Source organism: Lates calcarifer, linkage group LG21, assembly GCF_001640805.2.
Source record: "Lates calcarifer isolate ASB-BC8 linkage group LG21, TLL_Latcal_v3, whole genome shotgun sequence".
In the NCBI taxonomy this organism is placed as follows: domain Eukaryota; kingdom Metazoa; phylum Chordata; class Actinopteri; family Centropomidae; genus Lates; species Lates calcarifer.
Window position 1 is genome coordinate 14,777,767 of NC_066853.1, and position 14,109 is coordinate 14,791,875.

Below are 14,109 nucleotides of genomic sequence, written 5' to 3' on the forward strand. Positions count from 1 at the left end.
TTAAAACACTCCTTATTACTTTAGTGTTCAAAGGCTTTTTCATCAAATTGTAAAAAACAGATACAGTGTAACACAATCATTTATTCATTTAATTCTCATTCTCACATTTTCAACAAAATTTCTGCAAATTAAAAGAAATATTGGGCTATATTAGGGATGTGATTCAACTGCCTGAGACAAAGGATGCAATAAATCACAACACAGGATTCTGCATCATCATTTTAATCAGAGTTCATTCAGAGCAAGCTGAAAATACAAGCACAATATCACAACATGTCTGCAGCGGTATGACATTGTCATATCATCATTTCACTCTGGTCTGACACCACACACAGTCCAAACCAGACAGCATATACGATGAGAGATATAGCACCAGGGTGTTGGAGTGCATAGCAGCACTTCTTGTGGGTGGGTCAGACTTGATGCTAGCAGGCAGCAGGCTGTAGAGGTCATACACAAAAGAGTCTCTCATTCGCACGCACGCACATTCACCACACACACACACACACACAGTCACATACAGGAGCTAAAACTGGAAGCAGACTCACGGTGGCTAGTGCTCGACTGGGCTCTCATCACACTGCAGCCATGTTGGCCGCTATTAAGGGTATCACGGCAGACGACTGACTTGTGTTTACAACCAGAGAGAGAGAGAGAGAGAGAGAGAGTGATAGGGTGTGATGGCATTTTAGTAAAAACATCTCATGTCACGCTCACAATGGACAGATGTGATTTGCGCATTTTCAGACAGCAGCATTTTAAAGAGCTGAACTTCAAGTCCTGGCCCATTCCTTGTCCTTCAACACCTGGAGAGATCAGCCCATTCCAAGTGAAAATTATTGAGTAAATACAACAGGTTGTTCAGGCCTATGTGCATATTTTTTCTTCTTTTTTTTTCTTACGTAGCACAATTACAGCGATCACAGCTTGGAGGAGAGGATGGAGCACAATGCCACAAAATACTGAGTCATTGTCAAAACTGCAGTACTCCTGTTGAATTAAAGGAGTGGATCTCCATTTAAATTGCAAGAAATATGTTTGTGGGTGAAACCATATTGCTGGTGTGTTTATTTTATAACTTTATAGCCACTAGACTATGATTTTACTTACTGTATGTACCTTTTGGTGTGTGATCAGAGTCTATTACTACACATGCATTATATTTGAAAAGGTCTTGCCCCTATACATTTACCTTTAATTGCTCAATTTACAAGCTAAAATGTGACTGTGACATACAGTATATTCTGCTAAATGTTGCTACTCAACCAAAAATGGGGTCTTGCATGCAAGCTTTAGCAATTATATTACAGATCATTTGGTTTCTTAGCAACCAAACTGATGAAACCAGATATCATCCAGAACAATGAAATGAAAACCAGGACCATACAGCGGAGGCACTGTAACTAGGAACGCAACCATAAAACAGATTTTGCATCTTAACGAAACCTCTCATGTGATACAGTCTCAGAGAAAAAAACATCCCCTGGACATACTCTACAATCATTTTTAACATTGATCTCAATTGTCATCCATTCAGACAAAGGTAAAATGCCCTTTCATACACATATAACATGTGTACAGATGGCTCTTTTTTTGTAGTTTGATGTCAAACAGAACTCATATAAATAATGTGCAAATTATGTGCTCAATTAATATAAAGCGGTTCTGTGCACCAAAACACAAGCAATCACATATTTTCACATGCTTACAATCTCACGTTCACACACACACACACACCACACACACACACACACACACACACACACACACATACATACACACAGTTTACAGTGAAATTATTTGCATTATTCTAAAAGCTCAACATCTGTGCCCATTCAGAGGTGAACAATATGTGACAGGACAGCAAAAACAACAGGTAAGGAAATAAACCAAAGGGAAGAGATTTGCCTATTCTGTCAAGGAGCCATTAATCATACACGCATAAAAGTGTGGAGATGTAGCTTTTACTGCTTTGCTTCGGCCAGTCTATTGCTGATCTCTTTGCTCTTCTTTGTGACAGCTCCATCTGGTTTGGGTTCTGCGGCACCCAAAGATGGTTTCTTCTTGGCTGACTGGGAACTAGCAATCTGCTTCTCTTTAGCTTTTTTCACCATCTTTCCTGTTGTTGTTGGTGTCTTTTTTGGTTTGGTGCGAGACACTGGTTTATCCACCTAAAAATGAAGAGAGGGGCAAATACTGAGATTAAACTCTGTTTTTAAAAACAGTTAATCCAAACATTCAGTTCAAACATTCAACATTTTGGGAAAATACACTTGGTTTTCTTGCTGAGAGCTATATGAGTAGATTGATACCACTTCTGATATCATTTCTGAATGTTTAGTATCAACCTAAAAATGGAGGACTCTCTCTCTGTCTGTATTTTGTTGTTTTTGTCAACCGCTCATCCGATCAACTTCACACTTCATGGGTGTATTGCGGAGGACCCAAGGAAGTACAGTGACAACTATGGGATTTTTTGGATGAGCGGTTCTCAAGAAAGCTTCAAACTTCAAGCATCTACATGTTACTTTACACAAAAAAAATTACAGAATTACACTATGATTGCAGTGCAGCAACAGGACAATTTACAGCGCACACATGCCAGGGTTTTAAGTAAAGCAGAACTCAGCTGTGGCAGCACTTTCTGCACCATTACCCAGACACTATTGTAGTGCCAAGGAGCCAGTTCCAGCAGTAACAAATGAGACCGACCAGCCATGCTGACCGGAAAGCAAGCTGGATTCACATAGGCCAAACAATCAGCCCCTACCAACAGGCACATTTTGAAGACATATTTTCTAATTTTTGCGATAAACTAAGGTTAAAAATAGATATGAGCATGGAATCCATCTTCACATCTAACTCTTAGCAAGAGAGCAAATAAGTATATTTCCTTAAATGTCAACCTGTTTTTTAAATGTTTACTTAACTCATGGAGACTCTACACGTCAAAGTCCTATTTTTTGCATGCAATACATACCTTTTTTAAATCCTGTTACTTAAAGTAATGACAGGCAAATGACACCATATGGTACAGGTGATATTTGCATTATGTGGTTAGTGCAATGAAGATAAAAGAAAGAAATCACAGCACAAAAGGTGTATTTGTGCCTTTCTGTTTATAGAACAGTGATTCGTGCAATTTTCCATTAAAATAAACGGTAAAATATAACATACAAAGTACATGACTTATATTAGTATATGATGTTAGTCTTACACTTTAAAGCATGAAATATTTTTGGATATAATCAACCATTAATAGTGATGGCAAAACCTAGAAGTTTGACAAGCAGGCTTGCGACTGAAAAAATCCCATGGCAACAAGGGTAATGTGGGTGCAGAGATGAATGTGCCCTTGAACAAGGCACTTAGCTCCTTTCTGCTCTTGTGGAGTTTCCACAACAGTAAGGGACGTCTGGAGAAGCTTCCAAATGGTCCATTTGTATAAATGAGCTGGTGTACAGCAAAAAAGGGCTCTATTTCTGCAAATATAAGAGTGGTGATACAAAGTAGGTGGTGCAGAAGCATGGCCTCATTTTAGTAAATTTTGTTGCCACAGGCAGTCAAGGTGGAATTATGTTAACACTGGGTGTGGCAGGGGATTGTGTCATAACCACAAAAACCTTAAAAGCAGTGCGCTCAGTGCTATGCTGCTCATGATTCAGAGAAAAGTCCAGATTAGATTCAACACATTTACTAACTGCTCTGGATGACTGCATCGCACTGAGCTGCAACTACTGAAATCTGACATCACAACCCAAAAGAATATCATCTGCAAACAAGTGTTACCAATGGCTGATACCAAAAATACACTGCACCACTTGCCACTGCCACTGGTACACACCCTAATGTGCCTCTCCACCCACTGGAATGCAGTCAAATTCAAGATGAGCCAATTGTGGGCAGACATGGAGAAAACAAAATTCCACTTTGCCCAGTGTAATTTGCACCACACCATCACCAAAATAGAGCCCTAAACAGTGCAGATCTGTTGAAATGTGTACTAATTGAATGCTAATAAGTTTCTGTCTTGTCGGCCCCCACTGATGCACTAAATCCTATTTTTCGTATCTGTTACTTGTTTTTTCATTTATCTATCCACCCTCTTGCATAACCCTTTGGTCAACTGTTGACACCACTGAGCTCAACAAAATGTAGTGGGTGGTGCAGGCTGAGAGGTGAACAATCAGTGACGATGTGGCTGTATAATTCCAGGAGGACTGCATCCAGCAACTGATAAATGTGACTGAGGCTCATACTGGCCCAGGTGCATACTGTGTGTGTGGGGGGGTGTACAGTATGCATGTTTGCGTCTGATCAATTTGAGGTCAGCCTCCATGCCTTCCAGAAGAAATAGACAACACACCTGACTACAGCAGATTTAGAACAGAGCTGCTCTCAGTCTCTGAGAAGTCCTACAAGAATGAGAGAGGGAGTGGCCATATGAACACACTACCATTGACACATTATTAAAAATGAATTACCAAATTTTCTCTGAACTGTGGATAACATGCACGCATATACCTATCTATGTTATGAATATCAATAACGCTTTATTTTATGGGTCTTTAAATTCCAATTTATTAACAAATAATCTCCTGGAAGTTTCCTGGAAAGAACCACATCATTTGGTTTTAATTACAGGTAAAACAGAGAAAGATCAGTTAGTACACTCCCAGCCAGCCTTGAGGCTTTTATTCAGTAGATAAATAGATAGTTAGATTAATCTGGAACTCAACAATAAACTCAGCATGACTAATCAAACTACTTAAGTCTAACTAAGTAGTTAACTACTTATAAGTCTCACAACTTTGTCTCTATTTCCCTGCAATTACAACTAAACTACATGTTTCTTTGCAGGAAACTTTCACAAAATTAGTAGGAAATAGCAGACCTGTAAAATAAAGCATTACAAGAATATCTTTAAATATAGTGCCAGTTTAATATGGGAAGAAGTCCCTTGTTGCTAATATCCAAAGCTGGGATATTACTTTAACATTAAAACTGATGCACTGAATATTTCCAGTATTCGTATGTGCAATTTGCTGAATGCAAACATTTTTTTTGTTAAAATGCACACAGGCAGGCTACTTCAACGTTTTACTGGCTGATTTATCTCCATGATAGAGTTATATGACAATGACAAATGTTCATTTTACAGTTCTCTGAATTGAGATATTAAGTTGTTTTAGTTGGTGAATAATAAGTCTGATCACCAATCACCTGCCATGAGGCCGCGGCATGATTTTGATGGTGTGTAAAATAAAATAAAATGTACGCAGCAGGGCTTCCAGTTGAGTAAAGTTCTGGACAAAGTAAACCTGGCAGTGTGTTAATCACAAAACACTAAACCCAGGATATAGCAGGGGTAATAAAGTTTTAGACATGACTATAAGGAAGGCACTTACTGTATAACATTCTATGTAATTAGAGGAAAAATAACTCAGAATGTAAATGGAAGCAGTATTTCACAGACCTGGAGTAACAGCATGGGAACTGTGCGGGGTCATGCTCTCACCTTGGCAGGCTCCTTGCCTGGCTCACTGTACAGGCTGCGTATCCTCCTGCGCTCCAGCAGCTTGTTGTCAGTGGGGTGAGCCTTCACCTGCTCCCCCTTGTACGTGGCACTGTAGCTGGTCTCCAGACTGGTCTCCTCCACTGGGGGTTTATACTGAGATGGAGCTTTGATGGGCTTCACTGGCTTCACATCTTTATATGCCTTGAACTCAGTCCTGAGAGCAATTGAAAAAGCAAACATAAAGATTTATATATATATATATATTATATATATATATATTATATATATATATATATATATATGGTTTCTATGCAATGTACGATATATATATATATATATATATATATAAAACAATTAATTTCTCAATTAATCTAAAAAATAAAACCCCAAAACCCAAAGATGTTGGGAAGAAGCTGGGACCAGAGAATGTTTTGTATTAATCGTTTGTCAGAGTAGTTATTTTCAATCATTCTAATCGATTAATTGACTTATATCAGCTCTAAAAAGTTTAGTTTTACTCAAACAGTTGAAAACTGCATGTTTTCCTCAAAGAAATGTAGTCCAAGGTGAATGTCATGTTATACAACATTAAACCAACATAGAATGTATATAAAAACTTTTAATTCACACATATGCTAATGAGGGAGTTTTACATTGTTCAAGTATTTACAATGTCTCATGTTGATCACTGCTCAGCACCAGTTCTGTGCAGAGCTCTGCTTCCAGTTTATTGCTGAATAGTGAATTCATATCACAGGATCATATTTGCCTATTACCTGTTATTTTTAGCATTGATGTCGAAATTTGATCTTTACATTTACTCTCTAAGCTCTGGAAGCCCTGACGTGGCAGCATTTACAGGCCCGCAGGGACAGGAAGTGGACTGGTAGAGTCTGTAAAAAGATAAAATTCAGGCTTGTGGGCTTTTTAACACAACATCTGTGGATCCACCTTATGGATGATAAGGAGTACACACTGTTCTGTATTAATAAAAGTAAAAAAAGATGAAGGTCATGTGGCCCTTTCAGCTTCTGAGGAGCAGGAGTTTAATGTCATTTCTACTGTTTCTTTGTTTATTCTTGTTGTCTGTGTCGAGCTGCTTCTATTTATTATTTTCATTAATCGCTTAATCAGATTCATTTTTGTTTCACTGCTTACAAAGCATATATCTTTAAAAAGTGTCACATTGTATTTGTTTGGTAAATTTCATTGGAAAAGTTTATCTTCAACCAACTGAACACAAAACCAAAGGCAGTGGCACAGCATTAACTTCCATATTTCAGTTGGGCGGAATGAAGCCAGCATGTCTCATTAACTTGCGTGCAACATGACATCCCTAATTCAATTTGGAGGAAGCCTGTGCAAAGAAACCATGTTAAGACACATGATTACATTCAAAGCCTTTTACTGGCTTTACTCATTTATGGGCTGCTGCATTGATTTGGTAGTACTCTTATAGAGGATGAAGCAGAAAGAAATCAATAATGAAACCTTCTATCTGTGGAAATATCAGTTTGCTTCAGAAATCACTGGAGATGGTAACAAGAGACTGTGCAACACCAAAAATAATGTTTTATCGCTGGACAGAGCAGTGTGGCATTCAGGCTACTTCTGTGGGCTATAGTTGATTGAAATTTTCAAGTTCAGAAATGATGCGTAACAGGGGACACTTGAGTACAGCACTGTTGATAGCTTTAGAAACTAAATGCCTCGGGTAAATCACAGCAAAGGAAACAACCGCAGGCATTTATTTCAATGAGGTTGAAACAAATAATTAAAAAAAAAACACACTTCTTTCACTTCAAGGACATGATCATGGCTCAGTCCCTCACACATTTGGACATACCTGTAGCTGCTGGAAGTCGACATAACCTCTTTGATCTGTCTGTTGACAGCGTCTGCAGCGGCTCTGCCTTTCCTCTGCTCGGCGCTCACATCTGCGGGAACCTGTCCCTCCGTCTTCTCACCTGTTTTTCTCTCCACAGACTTTTCCCTCTTGGCGATTCTCTTCACCGTCTCCTTCGACTCTTTCTCGTGTATCTTCTCCTCGATCTCGCTCTTCTCCACGCCGCTCTCGGCCTCAGCCGCCGCGTGCTCCAGCTTGCCTCCTCCGCCGGCGGTGGGGCTGGGTTTGGGGATCCACGGGTGGTCGTGTTTTTTCGGTATGGGCCAGGGTTTGTAATCCTTCTGATACTGAGTTTCGTTATTGAACGGGGCCGGGGAGGGCTGGTACTCGTTCCTGGGCTTGCAGCTGGGCTCGGGGCGCACTCTCCACGCCTTGAAGTCTTGGCGCATGACGGACGCAGTAGAGCCATCTTTGCCCGCTGCGGCACCCGTCGCGGGCGGTGCCTTCCCAGCCTCCTGCTCGCCGTGATGGGGCTGGGTTTCTATGGCAATGGTACCGGCCTTCTGTCTCGGCTGCGGGTGATGGGGGAGATGCTGCACGTCGGCCACATCCGAGTATTTGGTGAAAACCAAAGGCACCGCGATGTCCGCTTTGTCCAGCTCGGTCCAGAAGCGGTTGATGCAGCAAGCACGCGTGATGCACGGCCATGCCATGGTGAAAAATGACTGGAAGGGAGAAAAGAAATAGACGCACAGGAAAACCTCTAAATCAGGGATAAACGCGCAAACAAACGTCCTACTCACGACTCGAAGACTTGCAAGCGCTCAGTCCCTCACCCTGTACCCTCACAGGCCCTTTTTTTGTCCAGTCAGGGTTATTCTCTCCTTACAGCTTTATGTAATTCTCTGCTGAGCAGATCTCCCAAAATCTTTGCTTGAGACTAAAGGAAAACAGAGCCCACACGCCTCCCTCCCCACCTCTCTCTCTCCCTGTCCTCCTGCAGGCTATTTGTTCTTACTGAAGTTTAAATGGACTTTGGGCTTTGCTGTGGAGCGCACATTGCCTGATGTCTGGTTGCGCATCAAAGCGACCCCACCCACATTTGTGTGATGCTTCGAGATGCCCGGGCTCTGCTCCGCACTGTGAGTTTGCACGGTGAACTATCACCTGAGCTCGTCACCGTCTGGCCAGAGAAGATGGGAGGAGGAGGAGGAGGAGGAGGAGGAGACACGGTTAACCCTTCCGTTACCATGTCGGGAAAATGCCAATTCAATCTGTACACAGAGGATGGTACAGGGGCCCTATTGTTCCGTTTGCAGGAAATGGCCGATAACGCAGCTGAAAATTAAATAAAATAAAGTATCATTTGTACACGCATCAAACTGCAAGAGTCAAAATTTAGATGAGAATTCATATTTTTTTTACACTTAGGTTTTCAAAGTTGTGTTTGCACGTTTTAAAATGGTAAATAGATCCAAAAGTGAAGTCAGCATGCAACTGAAGAGAGAATAAAAGGTAATGTTTTGCCACAAAGCTGACTCAAAGTGTCGTAATTTAGTGTTCTATAAAAGGAATTTATTAAAAACAAACTGAAAACAGACTGTGGAAGTTTATGTAAAATTTGACAAGTTAACAAACCTGCTTTGGGAGGCTGCAAAGGTGAAAACAGCTTTCAATAAACAATGATCAATAACAACACTATTGAATTACTGCTACATCAAAAAGTTGAGTCAAATTTTCTAAAAAATGTTTTCTCTGAACTTTACAATTATCCACAATGTCACACTGGCAATATAAGCTTTTGATTTATTTTTTAAAAATGGCTTCTCATTGGCATTCATTCAGAGATACTGCTGATATTGGTGTAACTGCTCCCTCTTGTGCTCCCTTGCCTCACAGTCAGTGGAAAGGAATCAGTGTACTGTAGCTCAACGGGCAACTTGTGTTCAGCATGTGGTTTGAATTAAAAGCACACAATAAAGAAAATGTCACTGTAAATGGGCTGTCAATGAGGAAAACCCATCTACTTACTTCAATGAAGAAAGTCAATGAAGAAAATGAAATAGGCTACAAAGTACTTTCCTTAAGATCACAGCATCATTACAGAGGAAGCTGGGTTAATAATAAAACAGCCTGACAGAGAAACTTCAAATATTTACAGATCATGCCTCTGACAGTGCCTTACAGGTTTTGGGGGGTTGCAATTTTAATTGAGTCTCCATGAGGCATTTTCTCTCTGCAAAATGTGATTATTTACAAGGCAAGATTAAGCTGCAATTCATTTAAATACACAGATGTTTCTACGAATAAGGGTAATTTCTTTTTTCTTGGAAACCTCAGAGACAGAATACAAATGGCATCCATTACCTCTTCACATTGGCATTTAAATTATCAGTACAAATATCCAGGTGTAAATGCAGCCAAACATACATGAGCAACCAAAGGAGGATGTGTTTATGACTGACAGCATACGTTTCATTCATTTTTGTCCAAGAGCAGCTGTTTAAGCTCAGTGTCACATCACTTTGTCACAACATCTTCCTCAGCTGCTTCCTCAGCCTCCGCCTCCAGCTTCAGCTTCAGCCTCAGCTTCAGCCTCGGCCTCGGCCTCAGTCTCAGCCTCAGTCTCAGCCTCGGGATCATCCTCTGGATAGAGTCTGCAATATTTGTCCACCATGACATCCAAGTCATGTTTGACATGAGTGTTAATGTTGAGCATCGCAAGGCTTTTGTTCCACTGCTTAGTGGGCATGCCGGAGAGGTAAGCCTGCAGCCGTTCGCTCGCTGTGTCGCTTTTGCTGTCCTCCAGTTTCAGCAGAGGTAAGGTGGAGAGCACCTTGAGGAAGGAGTTCACGTTGGGGAAGAACTTGACGTCTGGAAGCTGCAAGGTTTCGTGGATGGTGGTGGGCAAGCGCACCTCTTTGCCCCTGTGCTTCCACTTGATTCTCCAGCAGTGAAGCTCCGCGGGAAGCGTGTCCGGGTTGGGGAGGTCGTTGCGGTAAACATCTGCGTAGTTCTCCTCGGTGGTGTTGAACTTCATTTGGCCCATGACGGCTGGGACCAGTGACAGGCACTTGAGAGCTTTGAGGTTGGTCTCGGAGAACATGTCCTCCACCTCCTGCATGATGCCGCGGATAATGGGGACCGTCACATACTCCTTAAAATACGACTCGGCTTGGATTTCACCCACATCTGCTGCACGCTGCTTCCGAATGAACAGCCTCGGGACCTCCACAGGAATCCCCATTATGCTGGCCACGCTCACAGCCTCCTCATACCAGAATTCATGGTAGACGTCGATGTTATCATTGACCTCGTTCAGTGAATGCAGGACAGCAGTTAGACTGTTGGCGGCAAAGAATACCTCAAGCGTTTCCCCTTGGAGATTCCTCCCGAAGGCTCTGGTGAATGTGAGAACATTCTTTAAGATGACAATGGTGACAATGATCTCAAAGTCAGCCAGAGTTTCCGCGACTGAGTACGCATCTGCTGCGACAGTGTCAGGAAACTTTCCGTCGTCATTGTTCCAAATGTTGTCCATGCACAGCAGCAGGGGCGGCAACAAATCTAACAGCACATCAAAGACGCTGTGCTGCTCTGTCCATCCTGAGCCACAAGCTTGTTTTAGTGCCTCTCCTTTTTCTTCATTTTTCTGGTAGTGAGAAGAGATAGACTTCTCGAGCTCATCCTGAGCGAGCGGGGCACTAAAGAAGGCGCCAATCCTCGTCAGAGTCTCCATGACAACCTGGACACTGGGGAATGGCAGACTGTTGGCCAGGTGGATGTTCAGCGCCAAATGGGAGCAAGGCACGTGCAATGCCAGGGGATACTTCTCCATCAGCAATACTGCCACAGCTTTCATCTTGGTGGTGGAAGTCCCTGTGGCCTTGTGGGCCTGACCGCGGCAGTCCTCCATGCTGAGCCCCCAGCGGTCAGTCAGCTGGGCCTCCAGCCTCTCTACCAGGGTGGACTCGTCACCATCGAACAGCAAAAAGTCCAAAAACTCCTCTCGGAGGACGTTCTGCTGATTCACAAAGCGTAAAAATAGAGGCAGGTGTTTCTCGTCGGAAAACTCAACAAGGTCACCCGTCACTAGGGAGAAGAAGCGACTCTCTCTCACCTCCATTAGCATCTCCTCTCTCACCGTGTTCTCACAGACGTCCAGGAGCTGGCTCTGCTGGGTTGCAGAGAGGTACTCTGTGTTCACAGCTGTCGCCACAAACCGCTTCCTCAGAGCTTGGTCTCCAGCATTCATGCGGTAATCTAGAAGGGCCTGGAAGTTGTTGGACTTGTGTTCAGTTTTGCACGCTTTGCCGGCCACTAGCGGGATACTCTGTTTTCCTAACATGACCACAACCTCAAACAAGGATCTCAGGTATTCACGAAACTCCTTCTCTTCTGTGGACAGCTGAGGTTCATCCTCATTGGTGCTTGTGCTATCCTCGGCTGCTGCATCTTTTTTGGATACAAGCTGTTCAATAGACGACGCCACTGGGTAGAGACAAGAAAGGAACAGTGATTATTTAAAGTAAATGGATACTACAGAAAATTGACATACAATTATTTTACATTGCTGACCAGAAATACATTTTCTATTTACTTACATCTCCTTTCTTTAATCTTCCTTATATCTTCATCAGTCTGAAATTAAAAACTGAAGTTAATTCACAAAGATCAGACAGTGGCTGGTCAAACTATTATTAAGATTAAGAGGAACATTTCAAATAAACTTTAAGTGACTTTAAGTTTAAGTGAGCTGAGGGTTGTCAAATATCTTTCTTACAAGTTCTTTAATCCGCTTGCGATGTCTGGTATGAGGGTTTCTTAGGTGGCTTGTCAGATCGAATATGGTTGGAATAGCAGTATCCTTCAGTACAGTCCTATAGGGGCTCTGAAAAACAATAAACTCGCATAAGCCATTTTTGGGAAAAACATACATTTGGGAAAAACTGCTGCCAGGCTGACTGGCTAGGATTGTGTCAGACACTCACAGTTTTGCACACCATAGCTGGATCGAAATGTTTAGCACATAATCTATAGTGCTTGTTCAACTGGTCTGATGTTTTCGCCTCTAGATCTGCTCTGCGGCAGTTCTCTACCCAGATTCGGCATCTAAAAAGAAACACAAAGCAGCTTTGTTTGACATTTGGAAAGTAGTAATGCACTGAGACAGTAGCTGAGCCTTTCTAAACTGCTGTGACCATCTTTTGGAAGCGTAGTACGTTCGCACAGGGACAAGTGAGACTCACATACTACAACATACAAACTAAAGGGTGGTGTTGACAGACACTATTGTCCCATTATGCAAGGAAACAGACATGAAAGGGCTAAGTGAATGCAATCTTCCATAGCTGTAACATGTATTATTAAGACAACAGCTGTAGCCATTACTTACATGTAACTTGAACTTTTCGCAGTTGCAATTTTTTTTGCAAAGTTCCTTACATGTGATTGATGCTTTTTTGGTCGGATTATGAACTGAATATTTTTGATTTTGGACTGTTAGTCAAACGAAAAAAACAAACCCAATCCATATACATTAAGCTTCGGGAAATTATAGCGGGCACATTTAACTATTATTTCATTTTTATATTTCAGTTTATAGACAGTCCTACCAGTTTGCACTATGTACTGGAAATTTAAGAACGATTTTGTTGCATTTTAGTTATATGAAGCAATCCTTTAACTTATATGATTTCTCAGCCAGCTCTAGGAAATAGCACAGGTTCATGATGGCTGCACGAGTACATAAGTTGGTCATTGTGGATAGCATTAAATGAAATGCCTTACCTCTCTGGGTCCCGTGGAAACCGAAAAAATGCCAAATCTGACTGAGTGCTCTTCCGTGTACAGTTCGGGGCCGCGCAAAAATTCGGCATGCTTCACGCTAGGTGGTTAGCTTAGCCAACTTAGCTGAGTATTGTCATCTGCTGGCTTTGGCGCCTTCGTTAAAGGACTTGTATGAACGCAGGTGATTTCTAATACTGTCAGTAAACTTCTATCACTTACTATATTCAAGTGGTGTCCAGTGGGTGTTTCCATGAACAACTACCACGCAACGTAAAGTTAATTCACGATACACTCACAACGGTTGAATTTGGAATAAATCGTTGTAGAAGATGATGTTCCGCCCACAAGGCATCTGGTTGGACAATCTAGACTCTGAGGCATAACTATTGGTCACTCATGCTCCTCAGCTTCTGTGGACCAATTAAAAGGCAGCCAACCGTTTTTTCTTCTTCATTCTTGATAAATACAGTGGCAGCAGCTCTCCACGTTGCACTGCTGCCATCCATTGGCCAAATCGCTGCAAGACAAGAGACAGGAGCTAGCTAGCGACCAGGGTAGGGCGACCGTTGTGATCGTCGCTGTGTTTAAAAAGCTTGGTGATGTGCGCTAACAATCGTGCGGTGACCAGTTTTGGTTTTTGGGCCATTTCACGATCGTGTGTAAAACAGAAGGAAAATAAATTCGGTAGCGATTACTCGACCGGCCTTCACGCTGAAGTCAGCTTCCGATTCGACAGTTACAGGGGAAGTGAAGTTTTCCCATTCAGAGCACAACAGACTAAGGATATATATATAACATCTAGATTGTCAGTTATACACTAACTAAAACACATTTTCAGATACGTGATATCAGCAATCAGAAGCAATTTCGCTGACCACAATCCACACCACCACAGACTAGGTATAGGAACAAAAACACTAAAACGAGCGATCCCCTTAAGCGTCGAATCAGATGC

The 14,109-nt window shown here is 42.0% G+C and overlaps 2 protein-coding genes across 4 annotated transcripts; both read right to left on the minus strand.

Moving 5' to 3' along the window:
- Positions 1–1,743: 1,743 nt before the first annotated feature.
- On the minus strand, positions 1,744–8,867 carry map6b (microtubule-associated protein 6b). 2 transcript variants are annotated; one of them, XM_018700398.2, is made up of 3 exons: positions 7,365–8,867; positions 5,519–5,732; positions 1,744–2,171 (listed from the first exon to the last, which is right to left on the minus strand). In XM_018700398.2, exons 1-3 carry the CDS (start codon positions 8,075–8,077, stop codon positions 1,965–1,967), a joined length of 1,134 nt encoding a protein of 377 aa, XP_018555914.1. In that variant the 5' UTR covers positions 8,078–8,867; the 3' UTR covers positions 1,744–1,964. The 2 variants fall into 2 exon arrangements, with proteins under 2 accessions (XP_018555914.1, XP_050921510.1); XM_051065553.1 differs by lacking the exon at positions 1,744–2,171 and adding an exon at positions 3,476–4,415.
- Positions 8,868–8,917: 50 nt separating this feature from the next.
- Positions 8,918–13,905, minus strand: thap12b (THAP domain containing 12b). 2 transcript variants are annotated; one of them, XM_018700392.2, is made up of 6 exons: positions 13,155–13,905; positions 12,356–12,476; positions 12,148–12,255; positions 11,969–12,005; positions 11,485–11,855; positions 8,918–11,385 (listed from the first exon to the last, which is right to left on the minus strand). In XM_018700392.2, the coding sequence occupies exons 1-6, from the start codon at positions 13,241–13,243 to the stop codon at positions 9,919–9,921; spliced, it is 2,193 nt and encodes a 730-aa protein (XP_018555908.1). In that variant the 5' UTR covers positions 13,244–13,905; the 3' UTR covers positions 8,918–9,918. The 2 variants fall into 2 exon arrangements, with proteins under 2 accessions (XP_018555908.1, XP_018555907.1); XM_018700391.2 differs by having other exon boundaries at positions 8,918–11,855; positions 13,155–13,903.
- Positions 13,906–14,109: the final 204 nt, after the last annotated feature.

Excerpts from the sequence above, each read along its gene's own strand:
- map6b (XM_018700398.2), bottom strand. The coding sequence starts at position 8,077 with ATGGCATGGCCGTGCATCACGCGTGCTTGCTGCATCAACCGCTTCTGG. Across the intron at positions 5,733-7,364 it reads TCGACTTCCAGCAGCTACAG|GACTGAGTTCAAGGCATATA; the intron begins GTATGTCCAAAT and ends AATTGCTCTCAG. Across the intron at positions 2,172-5,518 it reads CAGGCAAGGAGCCTGCCAAG|GTGGATAAACCAGTGTCTCG; the intron begins GTGAGAGCATGA and ends CTTCATTTTTAG.
- thap12b (XM_018700391.2), bottom strand. The coding sequence starts at position 13,243 with ATGCCGAATTTTTGCGCGGCCCCGAACTGTACACGGAAGAGCACTCAG. Across the intron at positions 12,256-12,355 it reads CAGCTATGGTGTGCAAAACT|AGCCCCTATAGGACTGTACT; the intron begins GTGAGTGTCTGA and ends ATTGTTTTTCAG. Across the intron at positions 12,006-12,147 it reads GCAAGCGGATTAAAGAACTT|ACTGATGAAGATATAAGGAA; the intron begins GTAAGAAAGATA and ends TTTTAATTTCAG.